The 15,611-nt window shown below is 30.0% G+C and overlaps 1 protein-coding gene across 5 annotated transcripts in view; it reads right to left on the minus strand.

Annotated features, from left to right (window-relative positions):
- The window catches only part of blot (bloated tubules), a 268,462-nt gene that overhangs the window by 208,502 nt on the left and 44,349 nt on the right, over window positions 1-15,611 (minus strand). The window contains exon 1 of one of the 5 annotated variants that reach the window (XM_067051339.1): window positions 11,947-12,003. The exons of the other annotated variants lie outside the window; for them this stretch is intronic. Coding sequence (XP_066907440.1) covers window positions 11,947-11,988 — 42 coding nt within the window. The 5' untranslated portion in view covers window positions 11,989-12,003. Of the gene's footprint in view, window positions 1-11,946; window positions 12,004-15,611 lie in introns of those variants that run through there. 5 annotated transcript variants of the gene reach the window in all.

Consider the following 15,611-nt stretch of genomic DNA (forward strand, 5'->3'; position numbering starts at 1 on the left):
TATTCTATTATTTTGTACAACTTTTTTCTAATAATTGACGTTTCGAGAATCTAGCTATTCCAGTTTTATACTCCCTCTTTTCTTTTAATTGTTTAATTTAATTGTTCCCTTTTGTCAGTGGATGCTGTTTTTTATTACCAAACATATAAGAACTTTATAAAATTAAGACCTTGGCATAGTGTTCTATCCTGGCAATATAAAATAACAAATGTAATAATATTTCATATATGACAAAAGGGAAACAGTGCAATAAAAAGCAGTAAAATCTCTGAAGATGAAACGTCATAACACTGAATCGTAACTCAGAAGGCTATGCACATATAAATATATGAGTTTCACGAATATTGGTTTGAGGATGACCATAAAACGTAAGACGGAGTCCTAAAAATTGAAAAATAAAATATGTTCAGAATATTTCATTTTTATTTAAGGAGAAAAATCATATGTTAAGTCACATTCCCTGTTATGCTTTATAAACATATTATTAATAGCAAGTGAAAATAGGTTAATGAAATAAACCAATTACAGTCGAATAATTAAAATCGAAAAGGAGAAATTTATTGAGGCACATGAAATCATAAGTTAATAATATTTTAACTGTATCTATTAAAACGCAAAGTGATGTATGGGCGATTTTCCAAAAATAACCTTTTTGGTGATGTAGTTCATCAATATGTTTTTGTAGGATCAATGTTTGTTACCAAATTTATTTCATTGGCTAGTAGTTCATTCTTCAACTTCATTAAACATCAATGTTTCTAAACGTCATTATTTTTAATTACCATGTACAATCCAATTATCAGTAATTTTATTTGTTGCTGTAGTGTTTTTTTTTTACTTTCAATAGCCTGTACATCGAAAAATTGAAACGTTTAGGCTATATTTTGTATGATGGTATTTGTCAGGTCCCAGAATACGATTCTCATTCCTTTGTAAAAGTTTAAATTTCTCCTCATACTGTTAACCTCGTATTTTCATATCTACTTTGCAGACTGGCAGCACTGCCAAATATCTTCTAAAGGTTTTCCTATTGATTTTGTGTTTTGATTAACCATAAGTAACTTTAGAGCCGTTGTACGGAAAGTAACTTGTAACCTATAACTCGTTCATGCTCCTCATTCCTTTGTCACCAAACAAACCTAACTTTGAGGATTTATCGAATATTTTATAATTACATCTGTTTCTGGTGGATGATATATTAATAATATGTTTATTTTTTTCTTCAAGCCAAAGATAACGGACTTATCATCACGTTTGATATCAATATTCACATTCCCTTGTCATTATTATTTTAACAGACAACAAAAGAAATTTGATACGTGGCATAGGCATGAGAATTTCAACAACAACCACACTCGCAAACCCGGAGAGAAGGATTAGAATAAATATAGCATATTATGACTATTATAAAATATGGGAACGTATTTATCTTACATTTTTGGGATTTTTTCAATATTAATACAATTTTCTTAAATTTGAGAGAAAAGTATTTGTATTGTATTGCATTTATTGTACTAAAATACACTTCAATCTTCATAATATAAAGGTATCCCTCATTCCTTTGTGCTATTAATTTACTGTTTACTTAACGAATATATTTGGTCACTGGTGTTCATGAACATGTCAGGAAATGGTTACAGTAAAAATATTTATGAGCAACAATTTATTTAATGAAATTTACACGTATAAAACTTCCAGTTTTGGGGAAAACACTCATATGCTGAGTATAATTTGAACTCACGAGTAATTTTACGGTTCATTTCAGCTCTCCAGAAAGCGAAACATGACCCTTCAACTCTTTCTTTCGGGAAAACGATACTTCCTTTGCCGGTAAGAGAGTTCTCTGTATCATGGTCGATTTCGTCATAAGCATTTAACATTGAAGTACGGATCAGAACATTAATTTAAAAAAGGGACTTAACATACAAGTATAGCATAGGTAACAAAGCTAACAACAACTTTTGCTGCTTACTCTCCGTGCAAAGATTTTATCAAACAGTACCATCTTATTCGCAGTTATCAATTATGGAGGATTTAAAAATTTTTTGGGAGTCGATTTCAGAAGTTACTACCTAAAATTATGTTGATAAAAATACTGGTTATTTGGCGTTTAGTAAATTTTATAACTAAAAGTGTTATTTTTATTTATAGATTTTACAAAATCAAACTCTCCAAAATTCGTTAGAAAAATCATTTTCGTATGTGAAAAAATGGTGTTTTCGAAAGAAACAATCTCATTGGAGAAATAAAATTATAATATAATAATATAAAATAATGTAACAGTCACTTTTAATAAAGTATGGTTTTTGTGTAGGTTTAGGAATCGGGTATTTTTTTAACCATCTCCATCCAAACTGCAAGCCTACACTCCTCAAGCAACCGTTAGTAATCAAACACTCAATGATTGTGGTTGGTGCGAGGTACGCTACGGTACTTCACCACTACTTAACTCGCGGAGAATTATCCTTAAGCCAACGGTGAATGCAACTATCCACTATTTTGTGTATTATGCACCTATATTTACCAATAAAGGGAATAAAGAACTCCGAATAAAAGTGATTAGTCCTTTTACAGTCATGTTGGTTAAATTTCATTTTTTCATAATTTAATTTTAGCGTATTTTTAATTCAAAAATAAAGAATGAATTTTAAAAAATGCCGTTTTAAAATTTAAAATCAGTAGATTTTGTCCTATAATTTAGAGTTTAAAATCGTAATTTCATTTAAAATAATCCCAAATATTATATTCAAATTCAGTTGGTTAGTTACAAGAGAAATATATAGTTCATTTAAAATTTTTTGAGGTTAATGACTTCCATTTTGAATGAAATATTTATTTATTATTCATAGCATTGTACAACGTTTCGGGACCACTGTCCCATATTCATGCACTTTAAAATATACAACAATAATAAAACTATCATAACACCAATCTTCATCCTTATTTATTTTAATTTATACAATAATATTCACCGCATGATATCATATGGGAAATCATGTCAATCATTTGTGCATCTTCACTTCTCCTTAGCTCAGCCATTACTCTATATTTCTTGCTACCTCTTTGGACCTTATCTCATGTCCAGTGTGCTGTGTGGTTACCTCCCTGTATTTTACAAGTCCTGTTTTGTATTCAATATTAACTTATGATTTTTTACATAAACCTGTTTATTTCATCTGATTTTTATGTTTTTATTTTAAGTCTATTTATGATGTCGGCGTTAGAGAGGCCGATAGAGATAATCCAGAAATATATAGGTTTGAAATCAATTTATAAATCGTGCTATGTTATTATTTTAGATAATGACAAAAATAATTAAACTGCTAATATATTTAAGTTAATCCGTTGCTGATGAAATTTTTAGCGACTGTACGCATAGGTATCAAGATAGTTAGATATCAATTTCATTAAATTCCATCCTCTATGGTTGCTTCGTATGCCCAAACGTATATTCTATTATAAGCCTTTATTTTGAAAAAGTAGCAGCCAACATCCCCAGTAGGACAAAAATTACTTATTGAGTAAGCCTCGATTGCCATACAATACGCAACCCTTAGGGACATTGCGGCAAATATCGCTGAAGAAGATGAAGAAAACCTACTACAGGAGCTCTTCGAACTACCAAATACGCCAGAGTTCATTCAACGAAGGCACATGAAGTTTTTCGACTTTCTACAGCAACAAATAAACCCACTGTTCAGGACTCTTACTCCAGCGCCCCCTCCGGTGCGTTGGCAACAAAACAGATAAAATTCAGAAACGACGTGCCATGACACGTATTTAGGAAATAAGTGTTTAGGTTAGTTTACATTTCAAAACCAATGTGTATCCTAGTATATTATAAAATTCAAAGAACGCCCATTACAACTCAAAAACTCCTTAAAATGTAGTAAACTACAGAAGAAGGAAACATGTACAATCGAAATATATATATATATGTATATATTTAAGCTAAAACCAATAAATTCAGAAATAGGAATAAAGAAAAAATAATAAAATAAGGCCCGTACTCAAGAACTAATACACACATACATGTACCGTTTGTTAAATGGTTATTTGGACTCGGGTATCTCAAAACGTCTAAGATTCAAATTTTTTCACGACTGCAATATTTCCCCTTCCAATATGTATTCGATACAAAGGTAAATAAACGTTAAAAAACAAATATACAAGTTTGAAGTATAGTATAATAAATAATGAATTTTCTAATAAAGTACATAAATAAAAAATATGTGGAAATACAATCTGACTCCAACAAATTCGATTCATTCCCTAAAATATTGTAAATTAAAAAAAAAATTAGCTTAATTAAGAACATAAAAGAAATTATGCGCTAATTAGTTCCCGGATTCGATACCACAACAATACTGATGAGCTGACGTAAGAATAAGGACGTTATTGGATTACGGGTAATTAGGGCTAAGATACTGACTGGCAAGGAGTCAGAGATATATGGCGTAAGGCTCAAAGATTGCGACCATGTGAAAAACTCTCTGACGTTCCCAAAATTGTTATAACACTTTCATCATCTTCACAGAATTGTAACTTAGAAAGGAGACTAGACTAGATCGTAATTGCCAACAGTTCTAGCAATATAATTTCAAGTAGAAAAATTACTTTCATTTTCCATTTTTTATTAGCATTTATGATGTACAGACATCAACGAACTCATTAGTAGTATTATTGGACGACTTACTTATAAAGTGGAGAACTGGAATAAAAATAAATAAATTATATAATTAGTATTACACGCATAGCTTTAATATGAACATCATCAAACCTTTGTTTTCTCCATGGATACTCACAACTTAGTCAAGAACTTTGGTATTCATAAGCATTCAAAAAGTAGATTGTTTTTAATATCAATAAATTAATTCATCTATAAGACACTGATTAGAACGTGGCAACATATGGCTTAGAATATCAAACACCCAAGAGAATCTTTCGTTTAAACAGCATATTAACAACAACAAAAATTAGTCATTACTATTGGCTTATGTAGGACTCGAATAGACTCAGACTTAGTGAAACTATACAAGAACACAGATAAAGAAAGAAATATTAAGATTGGACGGCTCCAGTGGGCTGGTGTTGGTTAAAGATCAGATTCTTCGGAATAGTCTGGACGAGAGGACCAGAGGAGTGGGTAGGATCCCGATTGCGATATACAGATGGTGTGTCCATGAACCTCCGATTTGAGGTTCTTCTGGGTTCTCTGGAGAGCAATGCTAACCAACTGAGTTTACGTTTTAATTTGAAGGGGTCAGGTCTCTCTTTAACAGTGGTAAAGCTCCGTAAAGTAAAATAAATGCAGATCGGTAGATTTTATTATTGTAATAAATTTGGTTAGTTTAGTTATTGAGTTTTACTTTATATATCATTAGGATATAAAAATTAAATTTTTCATTAAGGTTTGCTTTACACTAATCTTGCTCACAATACTTCTTATAGGTTAGTTAAAATTAAAAAAAAAACTAACTATTCAATAACTATGGTTACATGAAAACATCTTACACTGGCGAAACGGAAAAACCCACTGCGCATGCGCCCACCAGTTTAACGCATATTTCAAGATATCTTATTTATGCGTTTATAGTTATTATTTTTTTCAATATATGGTTATATATGTAATATATGGTTTTCGACGGTATATAATACGTCTATATTACTACTCTTATTTCAGGAAATGCGTTTTCAGCCTGAAAAAAATATTTTCCTCTTGTAATAATTTCAAGACATTGTTGCTTATTAGTTGTCCAATTAATACAAGCTTTTGTTAATTTGAATTTATAAATTCATGGACAAAACAGAAGAGAGTGCAACATATTGATAATAAAGACGAAAATTCTAAGATACGATTCAATTTTCAAGAATCACAATAACGGCCAAAGCTTCAGTTTCCCGCCAAAGCATAGCGTAACCAAGAAAAGAACAGTGACCATTGGACAGGACGCTGAGATAACCTTGCAATCCTCACAGCGTTACATAACGTACTGATAACCTCTCCCCTCTCTCACTGCATTACCTGTGCGTCGGAAAGTCCTTTTTCCAGTCTCTTTCTTTCATCCATAAAGCTTTCCAACATAATTTTATCTGCTAACAACTAATCCAGCTCTCCACGTCACCGGCCATAAACCCAGCGCTCGGTTTGTAGACCTTGCCTATGGCGTCTGTTATGCTCAAGGACGTCTTTTCAATTATTTTCCACTGCATTACAGATACAGTTAGGAATATCGGCTTTATATTTGCAACACGTGCTCGGTAACAAAAGATGAATTGCCTTTTTTAGGAATCTCTTGGATCATTAAGTTAAATATATTAATGCTACTTCGAGGTATGAGGTTTTTTTTTTTAACGTTTCTATATATTTTCTCGGTTTCCGCATTACGAGTCTTGGATATTAAGTATAATATTTTTTTTTTTAAATAGAATCTTTCCAGGCCTCTTACATCGATTTCTGAAATGTTTCAATTAATAATGAATTGGAATGAATAAATAAGATACATCCCAAATAAGATTTATAATGAGATGGATATTTCGTTTATAAAATATAAGCTATCTCACATAATGAGGATGAAAGATAGTAAATTAACCCGAACATGGAGTACAGGGAAAGCTAATAGTTGATAGAATCTATGTAGGTGAAAATTGTTTGATATAACTTTTGTTTTTAAGATACTCAAAACGTGGGTCAGCGACCTTCCACTCCGATCCTTTAGCCTAACTGGACGAATATAGTCATGTTTATAATAATGTATTTATTTACAATAAGAGTACACGATGCTCTTTTTTTTATGAGTTCATTTTTATGTAAAGTACATAATCCAATTAGCCAAAGGAAAAGACGTAATCTTAGAGTTAATTACAATTAAAATCCAAAATCCATGTGTTACCAATGTAATATAATATTAAAAGAATTTGACAAAAACGTTTAGTTTAGTCTATTTTGTTGTGAGAGTATTTACTTTAAAAAATTTAGGAGTTTAAAAAAAAAGTTACGAAGAATAATGTAACATTAACCAATGTTTTTATGTTCTTCTTGATAAGAAAGCAATATCTGAACTAATAATGTAAGATAATTGAAGTATTTAAGAAAGTGTGAATAGATTGTAAAATACCAAACTCCCCTATATACTTACTAACCTCATATATGGGTGAAATAAGTTTTATCTTTTTTTTACAAATTGTGAATTTTTGAGATGTCTAAAACTAAGGTCATCGACCTTGTACATCGATGTCTTTAGCCTTTCTGGATGAACCAAGCTGGAGTATAAAACTAGACACTACTAACTTTTCAATTCCCGGACTCTCTCTTTCAATATGTGCATGAACCGGCGGAAACATTCATAAGATTTGTTTGTTAAATTATTTAAAACCACAATTTAAGTCTAAATTGCAGTTTTAGGTATTAGTAACCCGAATGGCTTTTTATTTATTACATAAAATAGTCATCTAATTATTATTTTCTTCTATGCAATCTTCTCTTATAAAATTAATATTCTATTAAACTAAATATATTTTTTTGTATATTTTTTTAAAATATATTTTTTGTATTTTTCCGGAAAATAGTTAATGACGCAAATTTATTCCTTTCCTAATCACCGTTTCAAATATTCTTCCCAATTAAAAATTTTCATTTAGGGAATAAACAAACAAGGCCGGTAAAATTTAAATAAGAAAAATGGATTAGATAAAAAAAAAGGGAAACCATAAAAATTTAGATGAAAATATTAGCGGTAAAAAGATTATTCAAATTTGGGTTTTCATAATTTCTCGTTAAATTTTAATACTTAAATATTTACTAAAATTATTATTCTGCATAAAAATATATTTTATAGATCATACTTCTAGACCAAGTATCTTCAGTTGGGATTTTATTTTTGTTATTAATATGGGTGGGATTAAATTTCGCCCACATCGTTGAAACTCAAGGATACGCAATAAATAGGTAAGGTCTTGACTCCTCTGTTTCACGATTGCCGATTCAAATTTATTCCTATACACGACACTGATTCCGATACTTTACTTCCAAAAGATATCGAAAGGGAAAGAAGTGTATCTGTTGGGATCTGGTCATTATAAATAACAAGGACCTATAGCACCGCTCTTTCCTAATACACTCTTTATCCGATATTCGCTTGACCCAAATCTGTCGGAGCTGCAGATGGGGGTTCGCTGCAATCCTACACAGCCAGGTACCCGGGGATCACTACCAACACCTGGGACTGTCTGGGATTAGTTCATCTCTTGCGCAACATCTACAAAGCTTGTCCCAACCTACCTTTTATGGGTTTCTTTAAAAACAAATCTGAGCAGCCAGGAACCCAATAGACATCGAGGTATGTAACATTGAATGAAAAATTTCTTATGGATTTAGATAAATAAAGATGATTCAGGAGGTCATATGCTTTTCACTACCTATCAATTTTTCTTTACCGATACAAATAAATAAAAGAAAAATAAATGCTACTGCTTTATCTTCAAAGTTTTCAAGGAGTTCCTACCTACAGACTGTTTTAATCACTATTATTGCTCATCAATTTTTTAAATCATTGTTAGAATTATTAAAGTTTTAATCATGAATTCTCCAATAATATAAGATAGAAATGGACTGGAGGTAGGGATTATATAGTGCCAGCAATAACGATGACAGACGCACACAGATGGTTTTTATTATCTACATATTTTAAAACATTTGAAGTTTGTAGAAGAACGGATAATATATATAATATATTATATATTTCTGCATGTAGTACTGATAATCATGTTTACTACAAAATATTATTTTTTTTTTTATGTGCATGATAATAATAATATGATATCATATATATGTATATATAGTTGACCGTAAAAATTGATATATAAGAATAGTTTACAACTATTTTCGTTTCTCTTTTGACCGCAACCCTGACCATCTTCTTATATATAATATGAGATTAATACTCACTATATTAGTGTAGTGTCAACGGATTACACATAAATTTATTTTTTACTAAAGAGGAAGTACATAAGGGATATAATTAGTGATTGAAGGTAGTAAACCTTTTTACGTTACTGTTAAAAATTAATACTCATTGTTTTTTTAAAGAGATAACCAACCGGGTGGTGTGCAAAATTATTATATATTTACCTGTACTAAGGGCACTTTTCTCTAACTTCCAGTTAGTAAACCAACAAAAAACTTGGGAGAGGACACGCCAATTCCAGTTTCCTTCATCATTTTCCAATACTAAGGCATTCATATGGCTTTATGACATTGCCTTTTTTAATAAGTAGTAAGTTATTATTGTTTTTCTCAAAAAATAGAATCTAATCATATTAAATCAATATGGCGGTTCAATGATCTAGATATTGTAAAGTTAGTTTATTGCTCTGAGTCTCAGTCGGACCAAACTTTGTGTTTTAGTCTATTTGCTGAGGAATTCAGAGGTTTTATTCTAAAAAACATTTTAACAGGCATTAATCCAAAATATACCAAAATGCTTTATATTCGAGAATTCGAGAATTAATAAAAGATTTTTTTCTAGTTCAGATTTATTTTCGTCTGAATTTTGTGGAAAAATTTAAAAAATCTAAAATTTTAAATTAAAACGAAATAAAAAAAAAAGTTTCAGTATTGTGAGACAATACTCCAGAGACGAGTCCTTTTGCAGGTAACGAGACCTCCTGAACCCTTTTGATCCTCAGTGCATCATGCTATAGCAGAAAGACTGTAGACTTCATAATCAAGTGCATGCGTCAGTACGACAGTTACAGTCGACAGACACTACTATTCCAATCGCGGTTCCTGTGTTTACAGGGCCACACCTGTTTCCACTTTCCAGTTAACATTCTTACCGGTCGGACCTGTTCCAGTAGGAAGGATATCTTGTGCGCAGTCTTACGCAATGGGTTCATTATCAAGTTCTATAAATATGGAGGAGCCTAGAACCGGAGTATCTCCACGGTTATCGGAACAGTTGGTCAGTCCCAATTGGATCATCGGGGTTCTGTCGCGAGCAAATCAAACACCAGCAGGATCGCAAAACGAATGGAGTATTTTATGGTTTGTCCGATGTGAAATGATTTATGCTCTGTCGCACGTTGTAGTTACCACTCAGCAAGGCATTTCTAGGTGTCCTATAAAACGCTAGCGGCAAACTGCTTTTCAGAGTCTCCGAAATGAGTCCGTTTCTGATAACGCCGACTATAGAGCCTTTCGTGTCAAGGATGAAGATAAAGAATAAACGACTGAATAAACAGTTTGTACTTCTCCACACATTACCAAACGTGAGATGAACAAAATCAAACAGATCATCAAAGAACTTTCTCGTCATAACCGGAGGTTTCGCAATGATGACTCATTAAACTCGTATAGCGTCAACGTAAGAATTGTTTAAATGCCAACAGAAAAACATCATCACTAGCTTTCTTTGGCTTAGTCAAAAGTTATCATTACTAACTTGCTATATCTCAAATAATTTTTTCATGATGATAGTACACATATTTATTAAGTCTCTTTTATGGTAATTTCAAAAGGGAATCCTTATTACTAGTCTCAACTAATGTAACAGAGATTTGAGGACGGAATAAGGATTCTATCTGATAAAGAGTTTAAAGATTTAGTCCACTTTTGATAAGAAAAAATAGATGACATTAAATATGATTTTCAAATTAAGATCGATTCACACTAAACGTCTCATTCCCCTTCTATCCTCTTCTGTTTGCTTAAAATATTAAAGAGTTTAAATTAGTAGAAATATAATACCATTCCTTGCAGTTTCTGTATCGTTCCTCTTTTCCGATTCATAGTGAACAATATTTTATGTATAAGTTGTGGAAGAGAAATAGAGCTTGTTAACTCCAGCTTGTTGAGATTTTTAACTTTGTAATAGTAAATTATATTAAAATAGCTTTTAATGAATTTCAACATACAAATATATTCATCATACAACTATATTTGCATGTAGTGTGCATGATGAATGAAGTTAACAAACGATATCTAAAGTTAACTCAATACAGTTTTTGTAGTAAACTTGCTTCCAATGATATAATGTTATTCAAAGATTACATACAGGCAAATATGTACTCTAGCATTTTATTATATTGATATTTGCTATTTATTGTTTTTTTTTTTAATATTGACACTAATTGTACTTTAAATAAAATGAGAATATGGGCATACTGGTTATTGTTTTTTTCCCTGAAACAAAGTAATGTAAAGAAGAATGAAGGACATAATAAAAAATAAATGTTAATAGGAAAGTAAAATATAAAAAATAACGAATACTTGAATAATATTAAAATTTAAAACCACAATTACTTTAAATAGGATTTTAATTGTTAATTACAGACAGTTCAGACAAATAAGTTAAAAAAATTTAAAACAATTGAAAAATAACAAACATTTGGAACTTATATTAAGGATTTTGAATATGAAACTTTGTTTTATCTTTGTAGACATATTATCACCACATAATTTCAGCTATTAACAAAAAAGAAAAGAATAATTAATACTTAAATTGTTGGCCTTTCAATTATGTAGATATTTGTAAATTGATGTCTAATTGTAAAATCGGTTTGAAAATTATAAATTATATTTAATTAGCTTTTAATTAATTTGAAAACTGATGATTGCGCATTTTTGGATGTTAAAAATGAAATTTAGTTCACACCGTTTTCCAATTTCAGGCGTTTTTTAACTATTGCTCGATTTAATTATATTTAACTGTTTCAATTGCGTAAAAATACAATTTCATCAAAATAAAAAATATGATATATTTCAGGGTTTAACTGTAATTAAATCAATCAAATACGTGGGTAATTATTTTATTTCCTGATAAATTAATACGATTCTCTCTGTTAAATCATAAGCAAGTTAAATCATTCAATTAATGGCAGGTTCAAGTAAAATAATTATAAAAATTATAAATTTAAAAGGCTGACAATATTAAGGAATCTTCCTACCTGTTTTATGGAGATACTTGTATTAAGAATAGTCAGGAACATCTAAATACAGGAGTAGTTATTTATGAGTTGATGTAACCTACTTGTTCTAAGACTGTGTACAAATACTCGATATACTACAATCTAATTGATTCCTTAATCCTCATTAAACTGATAAAGAGGAATACAGGCTGTAATACGATGCCCGTAGTCATTCCTCTCAGGTGATGAAATAATGTCCTATCAAAAGGTCGATGACACACTTTCAGAGTTAACGTTATGGTTCATCACTATATTGTAATATTCTAATATTTCATCCATTATAAGTTTTTCTATTCCATTTTTGTTTACTTCTGGCAGACAAAAATATTTTTCACAATAGCTTCAAGGTTATAGCGCGAGAACAGGCATCAGAAACCGAGACGGGTTCAACCTGATATTGTTTTGTTTCAATGATTTGTTTATATTACGCACCATTTAAGGAGATGAATGTTCCGTAAGAAAATATTGTTTCTTATTTTTCTGATTAATAAGCGTAATAGCTACAAATAGCAATAATTACTAAGCTATAATAAATTAAAATAATAATCATAATGATGAGATGAAATTTGGCCGTTGGTTAATGTAGGTATATGAGGAGATGGTTGGGAAGTGCGGTCCGAATATAACACAAATAAGTTGAAATAACTTACTTAATAGTGTCAACGTTTCGGCCAGAATTTCTAGCCTTCATCAGGGCTAAGAACAAACACCAAGATAACAATCAAAGAATACAAAAACTAAAATGTAAACAGAATGACATAAAGTAAATAATTGTACAGAATAAAATTGATAAAAATAAAGTAATGAAAAAACTGGGGAAAAAAATGTCTATATTGGTAATTGAATAAGTAAGTAAAAATAACATAATTAAGGAGATAAAATAAAAATTTGAAGTTATATAATGCAAAGGAATATGAATATTTTAGTTTATTAATAATTTAAAAATTAGAATTATGGGAAGAAAAAAAATTAAATGAATAAATAAAAAAAAAATTGAGAGAAAATATGTATAACTAATGAAATATGTAACCATAGTATTTGAATAAAGAAACAAAATATAAAGTTAAGTTTTTCAAAAGAAGTGAATAGAAAATATAACAATAATAATATATGGTGAACAGAAATACTAACGTGGGTAAGGAAAATTAAGAAGAGAAAAGACAAAGAGAAGGGGAAAAGAGATTTCTATGTTATTTTAATGTTTTATTCTCTTTTTTCCTATATTTTTTAAATTTTTCTTACCCACGTTATGAATTTTATTTTCCATAATTCTAATTTTTAAATTATTAATAAACTAAAATTTCATAGTTCCTTGCATTGTATAACTTCAAATTTGTATTTTATATTAATTATGTTATTTTTACTTACTTATTCAATTACCTATACATACATTTTTTTCCCACTTCTTTCATTACTTTATTTTTATTAATTTCATTCTATACGATTATTTATTTTAAGTTATTCTGTTTATATTTTCTTTTTTTTTTATTAGTTGGATGTTGTCTTGTTCCTTGTTCTAAGCCTTGATGAAGGCTAGAAATTCAGGCCGAAACGTTGACACTATTAAATAAGTTATTTTAACTTATTTATGTTATATTCGGACCGCACCCCCAACCATCTTCCTCTCATAAAATAATAACCGATTAAATAGAGGTAAAAGGTAAAGTTAAGACCAAATCAACAATACTAAAATAATGATTAATAAAATGATTGAGATACTAAAAAAAAAAAAACAATGTTTGTTAATGATATGTATTTCATTGAGTTGTGTCAAATGAAGAAATTGACAAATTAAAGTTAAAAGGATTTAACTTCTGTTAATAAGGTTCACTAAAACATAGCATCAACAATCTGATCTCTGATTGATTAATCTCAAAATAAGCTCAGATAGCGGATATTCCAAAATTTATGAAAAATGGGAAGGATAAATTCGGATGACAGAAATATCGGGATTCCAGTACGTAACCTTATCGTGAGTTATTGTCCCACCTCGCAGTCGATCGAGTCTACATATTGTTCTGGACATTGGTCAAAAAGTAAAAACGCAACAGTTCAAAAATCTAACCATTTTGAAATTCAAAAATATGGTTAAATTCAAGTGAAATCAACAATAGTTGCGTTTCGCGCCAAAAAATAGTGAAATATGTAACATTTTACTACGTCATATTTACGAAATGGAACATTTAACATAAAAACTTTACTTTGTGGCAAAGAATTCCATTGAATGAAATTCAGGGTTAATGAGGGGGTTAAGGAGTCTTCTGAGATAAATGTTTTCTTTTATTATACCGCTTGACCAAAAATGAAATTGAAGATGTCTAGAATTAGATGATATGGGGGACCTTGTGAGAGTTAGTTCAGTTCTTATTCTTTTAAATTTAATTGGAATTAGATTAATCTACGCAAAAGTATCCTGGGTTTTAGAACAACATAAATTGTTAATAAACGCAAAGTTGTCCCAGATTAGAGTTTTAACTCTAAGTAATTAATTCTTAGCAAGCCATTATATTTTTTGTGACCCAATCACGATCTATTATTCCTCCTTAGTTAAAAATCTAGCAACCGGTTAATTATCACAAAAACCTTTAAATAGTGTAGAAAAAATTATGTGATTCGGAATTCGAAATTACGACAATGACAGAAGACGATTATCATCTGACTTTTATTTAAATTACATTATAGTCTCGTACAAAAGAAATCCCTAACTATATATAATGTATATCCAGTTATATGCATAACTATATAATAGAAATATCTCTATATAATAGACAAAAAAAAAGATAAAATAAATAGATAAAAATAATAATCATTAGTAAGAGAAAAAACTAAGGTTAACAAAAATAACGACATTCGTAGACCTAATCAAACAAAGAATTGCCCCCTAATGAGGGAGGGGGGAATTATTTTTAAGTAAGGACGAAGAGAAAAAATAAATAAATAAAATAATAGAATTGATAAATGTAGGATATAGAACTGGATGTCCTGCAGCAGCCTGGGCTTCAGTCTCCGGGTTGAGGTTGGGTTTCTCAAGTTGTAGGTCTCTGCTCCTTTAAGGGCTAAGTGTCTTTATATCATTGTATTTTAGCTTGAAATGTAATTTTTCAATTTACGGTAAAGAGGTCTCCGAAAAACTTTGGCACACTGTACCAATTTAATTAATTATAAATTGTTACCAGAACTGATACAATGGGGTTATGAATGATGAAATATAGTTGGAATGAGTGGGATGTGTTCTTTAAATAAATATTATGTTTTGATCCAGGACTAAATGATAAGAACTTAAAGGTAGAATAAGAATTTTGTAAAAAAATAAAATGCTATTGCATTACTCCAACTAACGCACTTTTAAGGCACGATTCAAATTGGTACAACGTACATAGAGAGTATGTCCATCATTGAAGTTCTTATGGAGATAAAGCTGCATCCAGGGATTTAGGCATTTCGTTCCACAGTGCGCCGTCATGTTAAAGCTACTAATTAGAGTTTTCTCATTAATCTATTTACAATATTATCCAGAAGATTTCCTCTGTAGTAGAAGTTAGCCTAAATTTGACAAACATGTTAGAAGGTATTCATAAATTAAAATAAAAACTTTTATAAATAAAAAATGGATTGAAATGATTGCTAAAAAATAATTAATCTAA

The sequence above is a fragment of the Halyomorpha halys genome, unplaced genomic scaffold (genome assembly GCF_000696795.3).
Source record: "Halyomorpha halys isolate HHAL.00 unplaced genomic scaffold, Hhal_1.1 Scaffold469.1, whole genome shotgun sequence".
Classification (NCBI taxonomy): domain Eukaryota; kingdom Metazoa; phylum Arthropoda; class Insecta; order Hemiptera; family Pentatomidae; genus Halyomorpha; species Halyomorpha halys.